Source organism: Nestor notabilis, unplaced genomic scaffold (assembly GCF_000696875.1).
Source record: "Nestor notabilis isolate BGI_N333 unplaced genomic scaffold, ASM69687v1 scaffold29542, whole genome shotgun sequence".
Taxonomy (NCBI): Eukaryota; Metazoa; Chordata; class Aves; order Psittaciformes; family Psittacidae; genus Nestor; species Nestor notabilis.
Window position 1 is genome coordinate 4,658 of NW_009919212.1, and position 17,579 is coordinate 22,236.

General features: G+C 40.6%; 1 protein-coding gene across 1 annotated transcript in view; it reads right to left on the bottom strand.

Annotated features, from left to right (window-relative positions):
* Positions 1-11,201: 11,201 nt before the first annotated feature.
* Positions 11,202-17,579, bottom strand: part of IFT57 (intraflagellar transport 57) — a 14,879-nt gene continuing 8,501 nt past the window's right edge. Inside the window, exons 6-10 of the mRNA XM_010010135.1 lie at positions 15,740-15,811; positions 15,022-15,153; positions 14,031-14,093; positions 12,872-12,938; positions 11,202-11,636 (exon numbers count right to left, since the gene is read on the bottom strand). Coding sequence (XP_010008437.1) covers positions 11,458-11,636; positions 12,872-12,938; positions 14,031-14,093; positions 15,022-15,153; positions 15,740-15,811 — 513 coding nt within the window. The 3' untranslated portion in view covers positions 11,202-11,457. The remainder of the gene's footprint in view (positions 11,637-12,871; positions 12,939-14,030; positions 14,094-15,021; positions 15,154-15,739; positions 15,812-17,579) is intronic.

Genomic DNA, 17,579 nt, shown 5'->3' on the forward strand with positions numbered 1-17,579 from the left:
TTAAGAAAATGAAAGCTGGGTGAGGAGAATGGTTGTCCCGTGGAAGTCACTGACTACCCAGCACACCCGAACAGATGATAGCCTCAAATTCCATGAGATATGCTTGGATCTCATGGTATTTGCATAGGCACAGAGAAATACTGTGAGCATGCAACCAGTTGTTGTGTGGAAGAGGGCTGAGAAGAGGACAGAGAGGGGTGAGGATGGAAGAGAGAAGGATAGAGGAATATCAGAAACAGATCTGCACGAAATGTTTTCTGTAGGTCTAGTTCCCAGGATTACAAACAAACTGACATACCTCACGTGCAGCCACATTCACATCACAACTATTCCACTTGGCGCGGCGCGTGCATTTCACTGGCAAATTCTTCTGTCTTTGCATGGAACTGTGGACAGTTTCTACTTTTTTTTTTTTTTTTTTTAAATAGTCTTTTTGGCTCCCAGCAGCTTTGCCTGGATAGATTCCCCCTTCTAGCTAAAAAAAGAAATTAGACTGATCTCTTTTGGCAGCTGTGAAATGGTTGCATATTGTGTATGTTTTCTTGATGAGCTTGCATGAAATGGAGTTTGGTTTTCTTCTGATGGATACATCACTTTTAGCACAATGTCTCCACAAGATTAGCAAGTGTTCCATTTTTTTAGAGAGTTTTATGTGCATGTAATGTCATGTATGCCATTCCTATACAGCGTTATGAATAGCACATAAATCTGTTTGAACAGGGAAACAGAACTGACTGAAGAATATTTCCCAGTGACTGTGCAACATGATTTGTGATGCTGTGTAGTTTGCTAATCACAAAGGTTCTCTATCATATATGAAACAGGCTGTGCTGGGTCTGCTCTAAAAGCAATTTAGCCCCGTGTCCTGTAATGACACTGCCCAGTCATGGATGCCTGAGGAAGATGTTTATGGTAGCTCTTACTTTCTTGCTATGGTAGTTCTCACTTTCTTGCTTCCTCAGCCTTCAGTCTTTTTTAGCTCAGACTCCCCGAGCTCCTGGTTTCTGCGTCTGTTAGAGCCCTCAATAGAGAGAGAGGAGGTGCAACTTCCACTGAAGACAACAGATATTACACTGAAAAGCACCGTGGGTGAAAGCGATTGCTCTGTCTTCTTGTATCGTTACGTGCGTGAGCCTCAGTCTAGCCTGCGTTTCAGGGTAATGCTATTACTAAGAATAAAATCAATGAATGACAAAGGAGATGTTCCGAGGCAACAGGGAAAAGGCCAAAATTAGTGTTAAAGGATAATAATATTATATCAGATCTTTATTATTAGAATATTATGAGAGAAAGTGGCTGGCATTCTGCCGTTCTCTTGTCCAGTGTTTAATTTAGCCATGAAGGTCTTAAAGTTATATTCAAGAGAATCTGGAGAGGGGTGGGAGGCAAGGCATCTGTTCTTTCTTGAAATTAAAAGCTTTTGTGAGGTGGAAGTGGGATCATTTACTTGTTTCTCTGACAGGACTTCTCAAGATCAAATTCAAATGCAAGAAACACTAAGTACTGGAATAATTATCAGAGTATTATGGGTTTAGTTGTTTTGTACTGTTGGCCTGCCTGCTTGGTGAAACTCTTCAGTACTGGTAGGAGCCATTAATGGCTAATGAGGAATCACAGACTCTGGCCTTGTAGGATGCAGCTAGACCACCAACTGAAGCTGGTTTAACTGTGGATTGCCAACTGAAAACTCCCCCATGCCTTCCTTTCCTCTGTTTCTAATTCTGTGTCTTCTCAGGGGGCTGCTGAGCCAACTGCATGGGGCGGGCAGGTAGAGGGGGCTCCTATGGGATTAGTTTCCAGCCTGTTCTGAGAGCTGTTCCAGCTCATCACACTGCTCTGCTTTGGCAGCTCATGCAGGGAGAGTGGTAGAAAGGTGCAGATAAGGAAACAAAATAGACAACTGAACCTACCCACAGCAGCTTCTCATCTGATCAACTTACACCAGCAGTAAAGCTGAACTCCCAGGGCTGTACGTTTGTTTCTTCCTGCTGTGGGTGCCAGCAGAGTGCCTCATCTGGGGACAGCCTTCATCCCAACACCTACCTGTACAGCCGAGCGGTCATTAAAGCTGGGGCTGACGAAGCTTTCAGAGCCAGTATATGCAGCCCATGAGGCATTGCCATCTCCAACTTGGTGGATCTCCGTGGAGCCAGGAGTCTTCCCAGGCAGACTGGCCCAGGCCCAGGGCATGGAGACATATGGTTGGTCTGTGGCTCTGAGGCAGGATGCCAGGGATGCAGGCAGCACTCCAGCTGAACCCTAGCTTGAACTCTGCAACTGCCTTGTTTCAAGCACAGCATTTTGGCCTCATCATGTGGGCATTCTTCCACCTGAATTTGGTTACACAGGAGTATTTTCAACCAGACCATTGTCACAAGTCTTCAGTTTCGAGCAGGGACAAGGAAGAAGCTACCTTCCAAGTTATTTGAGGCAACTTTAGGTTATGGCTTTCCCCAAGGATGTGGTCTCAATAGATGTTTTTCCAACTATATTTTATTTAAATGTAACTGCCTTTAAACTTGCTGCATGTGTTAACTGTGGGCTCTGCCCTTTGACAGCAAATTTGAACTTGCAAAGACGAAAGAAAAGGAAGTGCTCAACAGGAACTCCACTGGAGTTACCACTGGTGAACTGAAAAAACTGTAAAATAGCTTTAGTTTTGCTTGAAATTTCCCAATTGCTTGCAAAATTATACTGGACATACAATATTTGAGAATTAAACCCTGTTCATCTAACAAGTAACAACCTATAAATGCAGTTCATCTCCAAAGAGGGAGGGGGAAAAAAGCAAGAGGAAAAACACAGTGCCCTGGGAAGGGTTACTGTAAGAATTTTTTTACCCCTTCTCCTCAATGATAATTTTATCGACTTGTAGCTGTTATAAGTAGGGTCTTGCTTGTACTCCGGCGACAGTTTACACTGTGTTTAACTGTTTCTTTGTGGCTGCAGCAGAAAATGTAATAGCTCCCTACATAACAGCTGGAACAGCTCCAGCTATTCAGAGAGCAGAACTGGAAGAGCTGCTAACAAAAGAGGTCTATGCGAAATCCAGCATTTTTCCAGCATATTCAGTTCACTGGGCTCTGCCTTCCTCCTCCTCCCCCCTTCCTCTCCTCTTTCCGTTTACAATTTCCTTTGCTATCTGTTTCTGAAGTTGCCTAGCCTCTGTCCTCACCTGACCTTCTGACTTCCCCCTGGTTTTTTACCTCTCCTTTTTTCCTTCGATTTTTTCCTGTGGCTTTTGGACACCAAAGACAGTTCCGGTAAACTAAGGGTGGTTTATTTGTTTGAGGTGTTTGTGTGCATGCATGTGCTCGGGGGTAAGTACTACGATTTATGCTAGCTTATGTCAAGGCTGTAGTGAGCTCCAATTTCATACCAGTCTGTTCTTCCCACCCTCAATATCTCTTTTTCCCTCTTCTTTAAGCAAGTTGCACCCTTTTCCTATCGACTCTGCCTTTCTCTTGCCGTCTGCTTTCACAGGAAACATATCTGCTCCAGTGCTTTTGCTTCCTGGCTGGCTTTCTCTGCAATTGTAGCTACCTTCTGCCCCTTTACGTCACAGAAGCAGCCTCATCCAGGTACAAATGACTTTTCTCATGTTGCAGCCTGGGATTGTTTCTCTCTGTGGGCACGTCCAGTTGTTTCCTCATGTTCACCAGCTTTTTTTCTCCAAGTCTGGCCTCCACGGGAGTGATCACAACTACCAGGTCCTTAAACCTCCGCCTTTCTTCACTCTGCACACAGGTACTGCTGCAGATGCCCACAAGTCTCAGTTCCATTTTGAGCTCTCTCCAAGGCAGGGGCAGTGGGTATGTGGGATGGCCACTGACAGCAACGCCCTTCTTTGCCTGAAGCAACTTTTCATAGAACCCCACAGTCACTTCCTCCTGATGGGGAGACAAGGACATCCAGGAATATGATTTCTGGGCAAGAGCGAGGTGTGGCTCAGCAGTACGAGCAGCGTAACTGCCCTACCTCGTCATGTGGTGAGAATGGAGAACCACTGGTTCCTGGGTGTCCTGGTAAGCGTAATGCAAAACAGCCACTCAAAATAGCAATTGTCAGTAGAAAAATATGACTCATTTTGACATTTCTGGCTGTTTTAACTGCATAAACCATTTGTAGTGACTCAGTGTGAAAACTTGCCTGCACAGCTCGCAAAAGGCGAGGTCAGTGCTAGAATTAGCACTGTACACTTCTTCTACGGAGGTGGTCCTGAATGAAAGGGGACCCTGAGCCCCGGCAGCTGTCTTCCCACACAGGGTGAAAAGCACCAAGAAGTGACTTCTAGTACTAACCTGACCAGCCGCTGGAAACAGATGCCTTTTGTTTTCAAATGGCCAATAAGATCAGATCAGCACTGGCACCATTGTCTGTGTTTTCACCCAGTGGAAGACTGTGGCATGGTGTAAACAATTATGGCACTGAGTAACGTATAATCGATCACAGACGAGCCACAAAGGATACATTTGCCAAAGCATGGTTTAAAGATCAGGATCTGTATAATGGAGCTAGCACACTTAAGACAGTGAAAAGGAGGCATCAGCATTCTCTGGGGTGAAATATAAAATGGAGAGTCATGAAAAGACTTCGCAGTCCTTTACCGTTGTTGCATTTTCTGCATCACAGCAAAGCTCTATCTTCTTCTTGTCAGAAGGTCCCTCACTCTGATAAACTGGTATTTTGTATTCCGAGTAACTAAAAAAAATCAATGCCTTGCTTCTTCTCAGATGCAGCCTAGTTTACTGTTGTGCAGTGAGAGATCTTTCTGTATGCTGTGGGTCCTGTTCATTGCTATATTATCAAAGCTTTAGGTTGGGGTCACTATGCTAAAATCAGGAATGGCAAATATGGGTGTTCAGAGACACCCCACAGCATGTGGCCACAGCATAAAAATCTGGGTCCTTCACGCAATGTTATAACCTTCTAAAGGCTACATCCTGTGGCAGTATCTTCTCTCATTTCTCCTTTTCTGCCACCTCTGAACAGAACATCCTTTCTTTTGTTGTTGTTTTTTACAAATGAAAGGTTCCCTTCTCCTAGGCAAACCTTATGCTGATAAAGGTCAAGTTAAGCTGCTTTGAAACCCTGGGTGTCAGCACAGCTCTTCAAGATGTGATAAGAGAGAAGAATGAAGTTCCTCTGCAGAAGCAGGTGATTGAAATATAACAAGTTTGGAAAACTGCAGCACAAGGACATCTCTCCTCTAGACAAAAAGATAAGCAGATCCATCCAGAGTCCTGAGGCTTTAGGCATAAAGGTTACAGCGTATGAAGAGAGAAGTGGTGAAGATCCACAAAAACCCATGTGAAGTAGCAAATCTAATCCTGACTCAGAAGACCATTCAGCCTGACCCTCAAAACAAACCCAAGAGATCAAGTCTACCAGGAGAAGACCTGAATTTGTGAGCAGGTTATGTATTTTCTGCTCTTTGATACATTCTGGGCACAGATGTTACCACCTGGTTTCATCACCACTTTCTCCTCCCCCAGATTAGAGCAATTAATGAGATCAGCTACTTTAGCAGAGGGGTGACAAGCACCATGGTGTTTGGCTGCCTGCTGCATGTAACAGTGAATTCAGTCTGCCTGGCCTTCTACAGTCTCCTACAGGGTCGTCTTAAATACTCTGTAGAGAAACCAGGGTTTGCATGACAGGATAGGTGGGGCCAGCTTCCTGCTTTTGATCTCCTCTTGACGCTCACAGTAATTGCTGTCAGCAGGTCTCCTGGCAGCAGCTGCTTACACATGGCACTCTATATATAGAGACACAGCAGGTAGTTTCCACTCAGGTTAGCAGCAGCTCAGACAGACTGACTGCATCAGTTATATTCAGATCATGTTGTCAAACTTCCAAGTGTTTGGAGGGAAATATCATCACAGAGGAGTATGCTGTGTACCTAAGAGGGATGAAGATTAACAAAAAGCAATGAAGGGAATATAACCAAAAGAAGTCATGTTTTCCATATTTAGGCAAAGATAATATGGAAGAGATTTTTTTAAAGGGAGCTGTTTCATTCTGTTTGAATTGTTACCTGTCTATCAATCCTGTTCACAACCAAAAGAAAATCTGACTTTCAATTGTTTCACCTTCTCTACACAGTTACCTGCAATTCTGTTTTTCAGTAGAGGACTCACAAACCCAAACCCAGTATTAAGTATATTGTTAGCAAACAGAAATGTTGAAGTACTGTACTTGCATTTAAAGTACTTACAGCAAAAAACCTCTCTAAAGCTGCCGTACCTGAGGATACCTTTCTGCCCCAGGAGAAAAGCCTTCTCAGAACAATTATTTTTTATTCTTTATTGCCAGGATGATACAGCTGAAGATGATGAAAATCTTCAAGTATGTTTTACTTGAGTGTGTAACACGGGCACTCTACAGAAGGCTGTAATGAAATGGCTGCTAGACAGATGAACACAAAATTAATGAGTGACGCTCTTTAAGATCACAGAGTTTTCACTGTTTTTACTGTTGTTTGACAGCATTTGTCAAACCCTGCAGAAATCCCTCCTGCCATCATACTATGAACTTGTGCACTTCCTGTAACAAAGGAAGCAACGATCAACAGATGCTGTCAAACCTCTTGAAACCTTGGACACCATTTCTTTAGCACTGGTTTCCGGAAAAAAAATCACAAACAGCTTGTCTCCCTTGGTCTGACTGCTGGCTTCTATTCTTTCCCAAATGGATTCTTTGAAAGGAGGTAAAATGCTCATGGACCAGCAATGCTGCCTACTGTACACTGTTTAAATCTTCATGTTACTGCTGAGTAACACCAAGATGCTATTTGAAGTAGTTTCCTTTAAAGCCACAGAAACAGGAAAATATTTTGGATGAACAATTGGAATTAGTGAATCATCAAGAGGAACAGCATTAGAAAGAATTATTTTGTATTCCTGACCTTAAAGCATTCATCTTTGTTGATTTTTAGAACAGGTAGCTAAGACATGTGAGTGACAAGGATATCCCAGCCACTTCTGGGATGGAGTACAGATACAACCACTCTTAATTACTTAAGACCAGGAATGGAAAAAGAACAGAGTGAAAATAGCCAGTAAGTGAAAGAACAGCATTTCTCAAATTGTTATTTACTCTACGTAAAGACCTTTCAACCCTGCTGATACCAGTGTTCCCTGGGAATAAGTGTTTGCAAAATGGCAAGGCTGTTACTAGGAGGCTGAAAGACAGATATTTCCAGCAACACCAAGCCCTGGAGCAATAGCTAAGTATTGGGTAATACCTGAGAAAGCCTGGTAATGGTGTTCGCTGAAGAGAGAAATACACTGAGAGAAGGAAGTGGCAGACAAAAAGCACTTTTGTAATCTCAGAGCCTCCTGTGGAAATTCCCCACCTATGAATAGTATTCATGCAGAAAAGCCAGTGCTCATATCCTGTGTTTACTTAAACTCACAGGTACTAATCTCACTGGCCAGGCTTTTCCCAAGTTTTGTTTCATGCCTTTGTCAGAAAACACTGAAGCATTTCCTAAAACATGAATACATCAACAAGAAAGTGGAAAGCAGTGACACTGCAGGAACTGGGACAGGGCCTTCACAGGCACGTTGTGATGCTGCTGAAGTCTACTGCTAGCTTCCACCAGATGACAGGCAGGAGGATGCCACCTCATGTGCGCATGCACGTGCAGCTGCCTTGTGAAGGCACACTGCAGCATTGACATTCAGGCAGCAGGCTGAGAGCCAGCATGGAAAGAAACAGCATCACACTAATTTCTTCCTTTTTTAATTAACATTTGTCAAACTTGGAGAGAAGCCCAGACCGCAAAATTTGGACGCAAAATTCTAAGAGCTCAGAAACTGGAAACGTTCACATACAGGCTCTTCATTTATGCCTAGTCTTTTTTTATAGGTCATGCAGAGATAACTTAATTGCTCTTACTGTAACTTACAATTAGCAATACAGTGATTATTTTTGTATGTCATGGTGCACAGCAGAGCTATACTCCAATAAAAGTGACAATGTTTAATAGTAGGTGGGCACTTGTTTTCAAGAAAGAATTTTCCCTGAAGTTCCTCTCCTGCAGGTGGGGGAAGAAAAGGCCTTTGATTGCCATCAACAGAAAAGAATGAGAATATTATGACCAGATCCGGGAGCTGTTTGTAACAGTTGGTGGTTTCTCAAATTCGTGTGAACTTCTGGTTCACTTTCCCGCACAGCACTTATCGATGCAAGCTCAAATGACTACTTGTGTCATTACCAAAATGCTGAATTCTTGACACTCAATTGAAAGCCACTATTAAACTCTTGCAATTTCAATACTAAGTCACTAACTCCACTCTTTTCTCTATACAAGAATTGGATTAAGAGGTAAAAATACAGCACTTATTTTGCACTTTTTACCAGCACAGCACGTAATATTCAGCAAATCATGCCGTCTGCTGACATTAGAAGAGAATGGGGATTGGAATATTACATTTATTAAAGTTAGACGGTAATGCACCTAACATCACTCTCAAACATACTAAATGGCCTGTAAACAGCACCTCTAATAGGGTTCCAAGCACTAAGGCTACTTCCAGTTCCTAACAGGGCACTTGCATCCTTAACATCCTAGCCTAGAGATAAGACAGCCGAGGGAAATAAGACATTGAGTCATATCGCAAGGTTCAGAGGGATTTCAGAGCTGCAGAAACCCTAACAAGTAATAACGTTGCCAGTGTTCCCTTCCTGGAGCTTTGAGGAGTACATGCAGGAGAGTGAGCTGGTTACTGATGAGCCTTCCTCAGCCACACGCTTCCAAGGGCCAAGTCTCAGCTCTCCCTGGGGCCACATAAAAGAGACTGAACTATTGCAGTCCTCACAGCAAGGACAAACCCCATGGCTTCTCTGACCAGATTCAAAAAATGAAACTCCTTGTCCCTTCTGTGCTACTTCTGGTTCTGTCTACAGCTAGCTTCTATTCATGACGTGTGACAGTCACCATGCCTCCATGCTGCTGTATTTCAGAGGATTGAAAATGTTAAAAGAGACCTTGGAAGGGGACAGCTGTATATAAAAGTTAACTCTACAAATAGTCCTTCTGTCCCAAATATTCCTCAGGAGAGGAGAGACTGTTCTATAGCACACCACAGCTCTGCATGCATTCCTACTAACTTAAGGACACCTTCGTTTTGTTGGTTTTCAGTTCTGACACTGCGTTAGATAATGAGGATGGATGAAAGATGTGAATCAAGGATTTAATTTTAATGTGGCTTCTGCTTCCTGCACTGATCCAGCAGTGGAATAATTACACAGATCATTGCTTTTTTAGAACAGCCTTTCAGGCTGCTTGTGACAGACCTCATTACTCTCCTCATGCTTTTAAGGGAGATGGTGTGGCCATTTGCTGGATCAGTAAGACTTCTTTCAAAGCAGGGTCAAGTAGTTTTACTGTGCAAAAGGGCAAATACCATTCTTTGCCAGATAACAATTACAGGCCACATATCACTCTTGAGACAATAACAGAAGTGTCCTGCTTAGATTAATGCAGTTTCAGACAGTACCATGAAAAATAATGTTGATTAATTACATATAATTGGCACACTATTTTATAATTACTTTGGCATAAAGGAGGACAGCTTTTCTTCTGGAGATTTTTCTACCACATTAGAGGTATTTTGGCCATGCTTGTCTCAACAGATTCACTTCTAGTAGAATAAAAGGCTCAATTCATAGGAGAAGGTTTTTGATTAATTGTTTGTTATATTAGCATGAAGGAGTAGGTTTTGGGACAGAGTATTTACATAAACAGCATTTATACAGCACAACGTTTGCAATCAAAAAGCATGAGCGAGCTGCTTTGCAGGCAATGCAGAAGGGGATTGCTTTATCTTAGGTTGAAGTAAAACCACTCTTAAAGTAAATATGCAATAGCAACACTACCTAACAAAGGGAACATGAATAATAACTTTTCTAATTTAAGATGAATGTGGGAGGATATAGGTAGGCAGCAAAATAAGTTGAAAACCTATTTCCACTGTGATTCATGGAGATTTTCAGCAGTTGCTTGCATAGGTAAATTATAATAGTTGACATTTACATATAGCTTTTCACTTATTAAAATCTGATGGGCTCTTTCTTTTTGGCAATTGAAATACTGAAGCACAGCAAAGTTAAGAAACTGACTTATGGTACTGACGGTGTCAAGTGTCTTGACTTTCAGACACAGAACTGATCCACTGATTCTGCAAAATACCGCTCACCTTTAGTGAGAGAAATTATTTGTAAAGTGAGTGGAAATGCCTGCAGAAATAGGGGAGGATTTTAATATCACCGGAATTGTACAACTATTGCCTGTGACTTATGAACAATGGTAACCAAAAAGATGTACTAGTAATTGAATAAGGTTATTTCTTTGTTCCACGGTCCCTCATTACCAATAATGTCTAGAATCACTCCCTACCTACACATTTACCAAGACAAAGGGAGCTCCCTGCTGCCATTCCATTTCCAGCACCTTCCTCCTACTTCTCATTCCATATTACACAACTAGATTTGGCAACATTTTCCCTTCACAGAGATGAAAATTAGGTGTTCTGACTCAAGAGCAGAAAACAAGAATAATCCAAAAATGTCCATGGAGCTCTACTACATACTATAAATGAAAGCAGCAATCGACCCAATGCTAATATGGAGTGACTCTGAGACATGACGAGACATGGAAAAGAAATGATAAAGCCAACAGCAATTTCCAAACAGTACTTTCCACATTCTCTGGTCTGATACAGGTTTTGTTATCATAGTTTCTGCTAGAGACAGTGAAAAAATAAAAATAATTACAAAAAACATCCATACCAATCTGTCTAGATGACAACCCAAAAAAAAACAAGTGAGGAAGAGGGTAGCTGTCCGTTGGCAAATTCGTACAGGGCTGCCCTAGGAGCGTGCCAGTATTATCAAAATGTTAGTTTCTTGCTTAAGTCATAAACTTCAATTCAAAGCAACAATTTACTTGTACTTGCAACTGGTATCAGTTTTGACCCAGCCTTTTAGAAAGGGCAATGCTGTATTATTTCAATATCATCAACTAAATACTTGATACTGAATGCATGTAAATGGCAGTAACAGACACTCAAAATTCCTTTCAAGTCTTTTGCAAGCAATTTTCTTTCAGCACTGTATAATATCAAGATTACAGGCTGTCAGTATCATTCTGTAGACTTTCACACTACGTAACATTCTCCAATGAAGTAGAGAGGTTCATTAATAAGAATTTATTAGCATATCTGGAAGGGATCTGCAGTAAATCTTTACAGCACAAAACTACACATGGCTCCATGTTCAGTCCAAAGTGTGCGTGTTACTTCTTAAAAGTGCATGACAAGCATCTTGTGAAAAACAAATAAGAAGAAAGAAAATCCCCCTCCCCCAACAAAAAGGAAACTTCTGAATTATCAAATAACAGACAGTAGAAAAAACTGTATTTTGGGCAAACCACATCAGCTCCAAACAATTTTAATAGGCACCTACTGTGGCTTCTGGAATCATCGCTGCATGCATGTCTCTAGCCATATTGGATTTCTCTTTCAGCTTTGACTGGAGTAATGTGTGTTCCATTACACCAATTTGTATGTCCATATGAATGGTTTCTTGCTTCAGTTTTGTTAAGGCCTGTTTAATCTTCACAAGAGGAGCTGTTGGAAAAAAAAAGAAATATATATAAAAGCAGTGCAACTCTGTCAGCTACTTAAAGCATTCTTTTCTATAATTTACACCTTAAAATTGAAGAGTTGAATGAACAAAAGGGCATTCTATTCTAAAGACATGGTTGTACTGATACGTCATTTTTAATATGCAAGACACTTTAAAGATAGAAATAGGTGATGACAATTTTGCTGTCTTCTTGGCATCTAAGATCTGCATAAAGATGTGCATCAACATTGAGACAGGTTTGTCAATGATGTGTTTTGCTCAGCTGAAAGCTTCATGCTGATACCTGACTTGCGATTTGCGGTTTGCTAGAGAACTGAAGTCACATTCACATCTTACCTGTGACAAGCTATTAAACTCGTTTGTGCTCCATACTTTGTTGCTCATCCCTCACTTCTCACTAGTATCACCTGAGGGATGCTGCTGTTCCATCATATTGCTCCTTACAATTCTGGGCGCTAGATTTTACCCTGACCCCTTGGCCATGCCATAATACAGAAAAGGTATCGTGAGGCAGGCAAGTAGCTCCTTTGCAGTGAAGCAAGGGTGCACTAGATTTCCTTTAACAATAATGCTTATAACTACTTAAGTAAATTAGCTGTAATGGTTACAGTTAAATATGGATACAGCTTGCATATTTAGCCCTACTGTAACATGCATCAATTTATTTCTGCATTCATACTCCTTATACATTTGCAACAGAATGCATTTATCAGCAAAAAACCTCAAACAACCGAATCCCAAGCCCGAAACAAATGAATTCAAATTGTTATATAGTTTTAAATATTAAATAAGTCCAAACATCAAAACACCAAAAAGAATTTTCTCCCTGAGACTCCAGCTAGCCTTAGTCAGGGAATCACAACTACTGCCAGTAACTATTTCAGAGTAAAAGGGCTTGAACCTGTAATGTGATAATTTCTTCCAGTGGATTGATAACTACTCAAAGCAGAGACAAAAACCTTTTTTATTTTTTTCCTTTCAATTCTTACAAATAATTTACCAAAGGGGGAAATCTTGGAATCTCTACCTTCTGCAGACTTACGAAACCTTGTCAAAGAGGGTTAGACTCCTGATTTTCTCAGACACCTAATTTTAATGTTGACAGTTTAGACTAGTCACTCACTCTGGTCTAGTTTTATTTTTCTCTCATAAAGGACAAGTTATGTAACTGTCACTGAGAAAACGGGTGTTCGGTTTGAGGCAAAAACATACTTACCACCATCAGTCATACTGCTTCCTTTCTCTTCTGTTTCTTGCTTTACTCTTTCTAATACTTCTGTAATCTTAAAATAGATATTTTTTTCTTAAACCAGATGAATTTTAAATAAAAAACCCCAAAACAACCAATATTAAGTTCTCTGCTGACTAACTGGATTAGTTAAAAAAAAAAAGAACTAATCTGTCTTCGTTGTTATTGTAAATGGATGAACAATTTTTTTCAAGGATTACGAAAAATTTTGTTTAAATAAAATATTGCTGTAAAAATTACAGCAAAGAGAGTAGCAAGTTGGCCAAGCAGCATGGTGTTACTGAGAACCTGCAAATCCCAAACCAGTGAAGACAATGGTGTAAGTATTGCAGTAAGATGCTGGATGGAAGATTGGAATCAATACCCCCACAGACATTCACATGTACATCTGGTGAATCTTGATTCCAGCATGTTCTTACAGTGTCATCCATTTTATGTGACTATTCCACTTTATAACGTGTCTAATGAATAAAGTGGAGTTTTCAAACCTAAACAACAGAGCCATTAAAGAAATAATTTCCAAATTGGACAAAGGGTTGAAATATTTGTCAATCGCACAAGAATTCTAAATGAGATGCCATGAAACACTCCACATATGGAGGCAGTGGGAAAAATCTGGGGATTTTTCTTTAAATTTGTCAGAGGACTGATTTAAAAAACCAAAAAAACCCAGAAAAACAGTTTCAGGTATTAAGATGATTTGACTAATATGGAAAAGTTACCATTTAGTCAAATATTGCTTTGAAGTGCTTGGAAGAGGAAAGGTTCAAATTATTAATATTAACTAAGAAGAAGAGTTAAACTTTTCTTCTTCCAAAGAATTTATGGACACAACTTGATTAATCCTCTACAATATAGGACACAGGTTACAAAATACAGAACATTAACCTCCTTTACAAACTAAGGAAATTAAGATCTCACAATAGTTTGCCCAATTCACAAGTTAAAAATCAATGTCAGCCTGGGTTTAAAATTCAAGGACTGGATTGTATCACATCCACTAAACAAACAGATTAATTTTTAAGAGAGAACAAATCAGAAAGAGCTGAGCTCATAAAACTGCAAACACTAAATGCCAACTCTGTTTTAAAAGAAGCAAAAGAAATTACAGGAAGATGTGTTTTACCTCAGAGAGCACTTTAATCCTTTCAGTTACTCCTCCACTTCCCTCCTGGTACTTCTCTTTAGCCTGGAAAGAAACAGCGTTTTTGCTGTAATGACAAAGCTGAAGAAATGTATGCAGATAGCTCAGAGAGAACACCCAAATTTGCTCTCACACATCCCAATTCTAGAAACTCTCCCACAAAGTCCCAATGACGTTTACAGCACTACACATACAAGGACCGGCCTGAAACATCAGCCCCTCTAATGACTATCTTTCAAAAACTTAAAGCAGTTTTGAGAATTGTAATAGTCCTAATACATACACAATAAGAAGTATGTTTTCTGATCACGTACATGATGAAATAAACATAAAGAAAATTTACCAGAATGCAGACAGAATTGAGTCCTGCAAACCAAGAATACTTCTTTGTCAACAGCAAATTATGATCTTGCAGTTTCTTAAAGTTTAACAGTAAGGCAAACAGAAAGCACAAGAGGTCAAATCCTGTTAGCCTTATTTTGACATCATGCTCACAAATAGGAGGGCTAGCCAAATGGCAGCTTATATAGGCCTCCTACCTAGGGGATCAAAAAGCTTCTCAAACAGCACCCTATTGGCATAAAAACTAAATGAAGCAACAAAGTAATCAGAGTGCTTTGTGTGCATTAGCACAAGTAATCAATGTAAGAGATGAGTGCTGGACTAAGACTGTAGTTTTCCCACTCATCACAGATGGGTGAACTTCACAGGGAAAGCAGAACTAGCAATTTACTAGCTGCTCAAGATTGGCAACAGATTTATGTATTATCCAGGCAAAAAAAACATTTACTTTCCCCTGTAGAACAGTTGAATAAAAATTGCTAGTTTAGCTTAAAACTATATAATTTGACAGAAAAATCAACATTTCCTCTGCTTTAAATCCAACAGAATTCACCAGCTAAGTCTTCTTTGCCTTCACTCTTAATAACAAGTTAATACTAGAGAAGGCAACAACAAAAGATCAGTGCATTACCTCACTCAGCAAGGCTTGTGCTGAACGGTACTCTTGAACCAAGTGCTCCAACTGATTGTTGATGTACTTTTCCCTGCTGTTGATCTTTTCCAATGTTCTGCTGATTTCATTATGGAGTTTGTCAAGGTAACCCTAGAAAATCATCTTGTGAGTTGACAGTATACAGATAATACACAAAGGGTATTAGAATGGTGCTGTAATTAAGAAAGGATACTGAAACCTCCAAGTGAGAGAGAAAAATAGTACAGAAATACTGTGTTTAGCCAACAAAAGATTATTCTTAATGTGTTCTAGTTTGCCCACATCAAAACCATATATTTCAAGCCCTACTGCTTCCATCACTCTCACCCTCAATTAATTACCAATGTCAATGACAGTAAGTTACTGTAACAACAGTATTTGACCTATTTCATTTTACTTTTATCAGCACTTGTTCTCAGGTTGTATTAGTGTATTATTCTGTTTTGCCTTCTGTAGCCAGGATGTACTTATGGTAATGCATATGTTAATGAACCCTAATATCTCTGTTAAACCTTACATATACAACTCGTTCCCACCAGGTATTCTGCCAGTCCCACTGTCCCTAATCATCATTACTGTGTTTTACAGTGTCAGCACAGAGAAAAAAAAAAAATCTATCTAGTTCTTAACATATATCAAATTAAAGAGAAAAGAACACTGACAGATCAGTGAAATGCTCTGCACATACAAGACATACCCTAGTTTCTTTCAAAGAAGACTCAATTCCATCCTTATGCTGATGCATTTGATCTACATGAATCCTCCAATCCTAAAAAAGATGCCACAAAGTAAACATAGGTCAGTACAACTTTTATCTTTCCCCAGTTACTAAACAAAGGCTGGTATGGAAGGCAGGGTCAGTTCTCTTTTATACTATTACCATGCATTATTCTGCCACTGCTATGTTCATATCCAGAGGCACTTGCTTAATGTGACATCATTTACAAATCTCCTAAATGTCACATGTGACATTCAGATCCATACACAAACACTGACATCTCCCTAATACCACAGCAGCTATGCTTTTCAGAGTTTGTTTGATCTTCATGGAACTATTTCTGTTTGAAACCACTCTGGGCACAAATACTGAAAATACTGATTATGGCTGCACTAGCTCACCTTATTCTTAGACAAGGTGAGTGCTTCAAATTCCCAACGACTACCAGTTCCAGACTATCAGATCTTCCTTTGCTACTTAGCCCCTACTGTTACCAGGAGAGACTGGAAAGAAATGATAGAGACAGAAATACCTAAACTTGTTTTTTGATAACAGGACAAAATTAGGATTGGGAAAATTACTTTCAGCTTCTAGGTCACAGGAAACTTACATGGACTGAGGGATGGGGGATGAGAAAAGCTGCTGGTTTAACTTAATAGGTGGCATCTGTTACGTAGAAATCAATTCCAGTTCCCAAGGTTTGTGACAATTTTTTCCTTATCAGTGCAAACTTTTTACACCTCCCAGACAGCTGCAGACAGACTCAAGAGTTCAAAATGAAGCAGAGTAGCAGCACTGCAGAATTACTGCTATTTCAGTATTATGCTTCTCAACATGCTAAAAAATATGTTTAAGATTTTGGCACTGTGGTGGCCTAGGTGTGGAAAAAAAACAAAACCCAAACCAACCCACATTAATAAATCTGTATCACTTGAAACCAAACCTTAGGAGACTTTCTTGTAAAATAGGTACTGTAAGGAAAGGTGGAAAGTAACTGTTTGCTTCACTAGAATTATCTGGCCAAGGACTTTGACAAAAAGGATGCTAAGCAAAACAGAGAGAGGCACAAAACTGACAGACAAATAATAATGGAGGCAGGAACAAGAAATAAACCTGGCCAGTTACACTAATGGAAAATAGCATGGGAGTGTGATAATGTTTGCATCGGTACTATTATCTGATCAATGATCTTGTCAAAATGGGATAAGGAAATGAGGGAGGGAAAAAACCAAACCTAGGGAGACACAGCCCTGTCAGATAAACACTAAGGGAGACAAAGACCAGAAACAAAGCTCATCAGTTACACTAACTGATGGGCTATCAAGAAACTGCAAGCATCACTTCAAAGAAGGTGAACCTAGCCCTTGCAACTGGTAAGAATGCAGAAGTGCAGGTTCTGGATATTCTGGAGGAGGGCAGGGTTGGTGCAACTATGCAAATTGATGAAGCAACATGCAACATGCTTCATCAGGAAGAGGGGCCTGGTAAGGAACAAAGCACGGATCAGAGAGGGGTACAAGAGGGGCTGGTCACATGTTAACTGTTGCCAGTCATTCCACTTGTCTGCCTGAGCCCTGTGCCTGATCACTGCAGTCTGCCTCATCTTCTATTAAATCTTTAAAATCATATTTCTGTGCAGTCTCACTCTATCCCATGCACGTGTGAGTGCCACAATGACTAAGTGTCAGCTGCTGGTGAGAGGGCATACAGGGCCAGCAACTGGAATCAGGCCAGGGCTGCAGGTGCGCCAGGCCTGTGGTGTCTGCAGCCAGAGAGAGTGGCGGGGGGGGGGGGGGGGGGCGCGCGGGGGAGGGGGGGG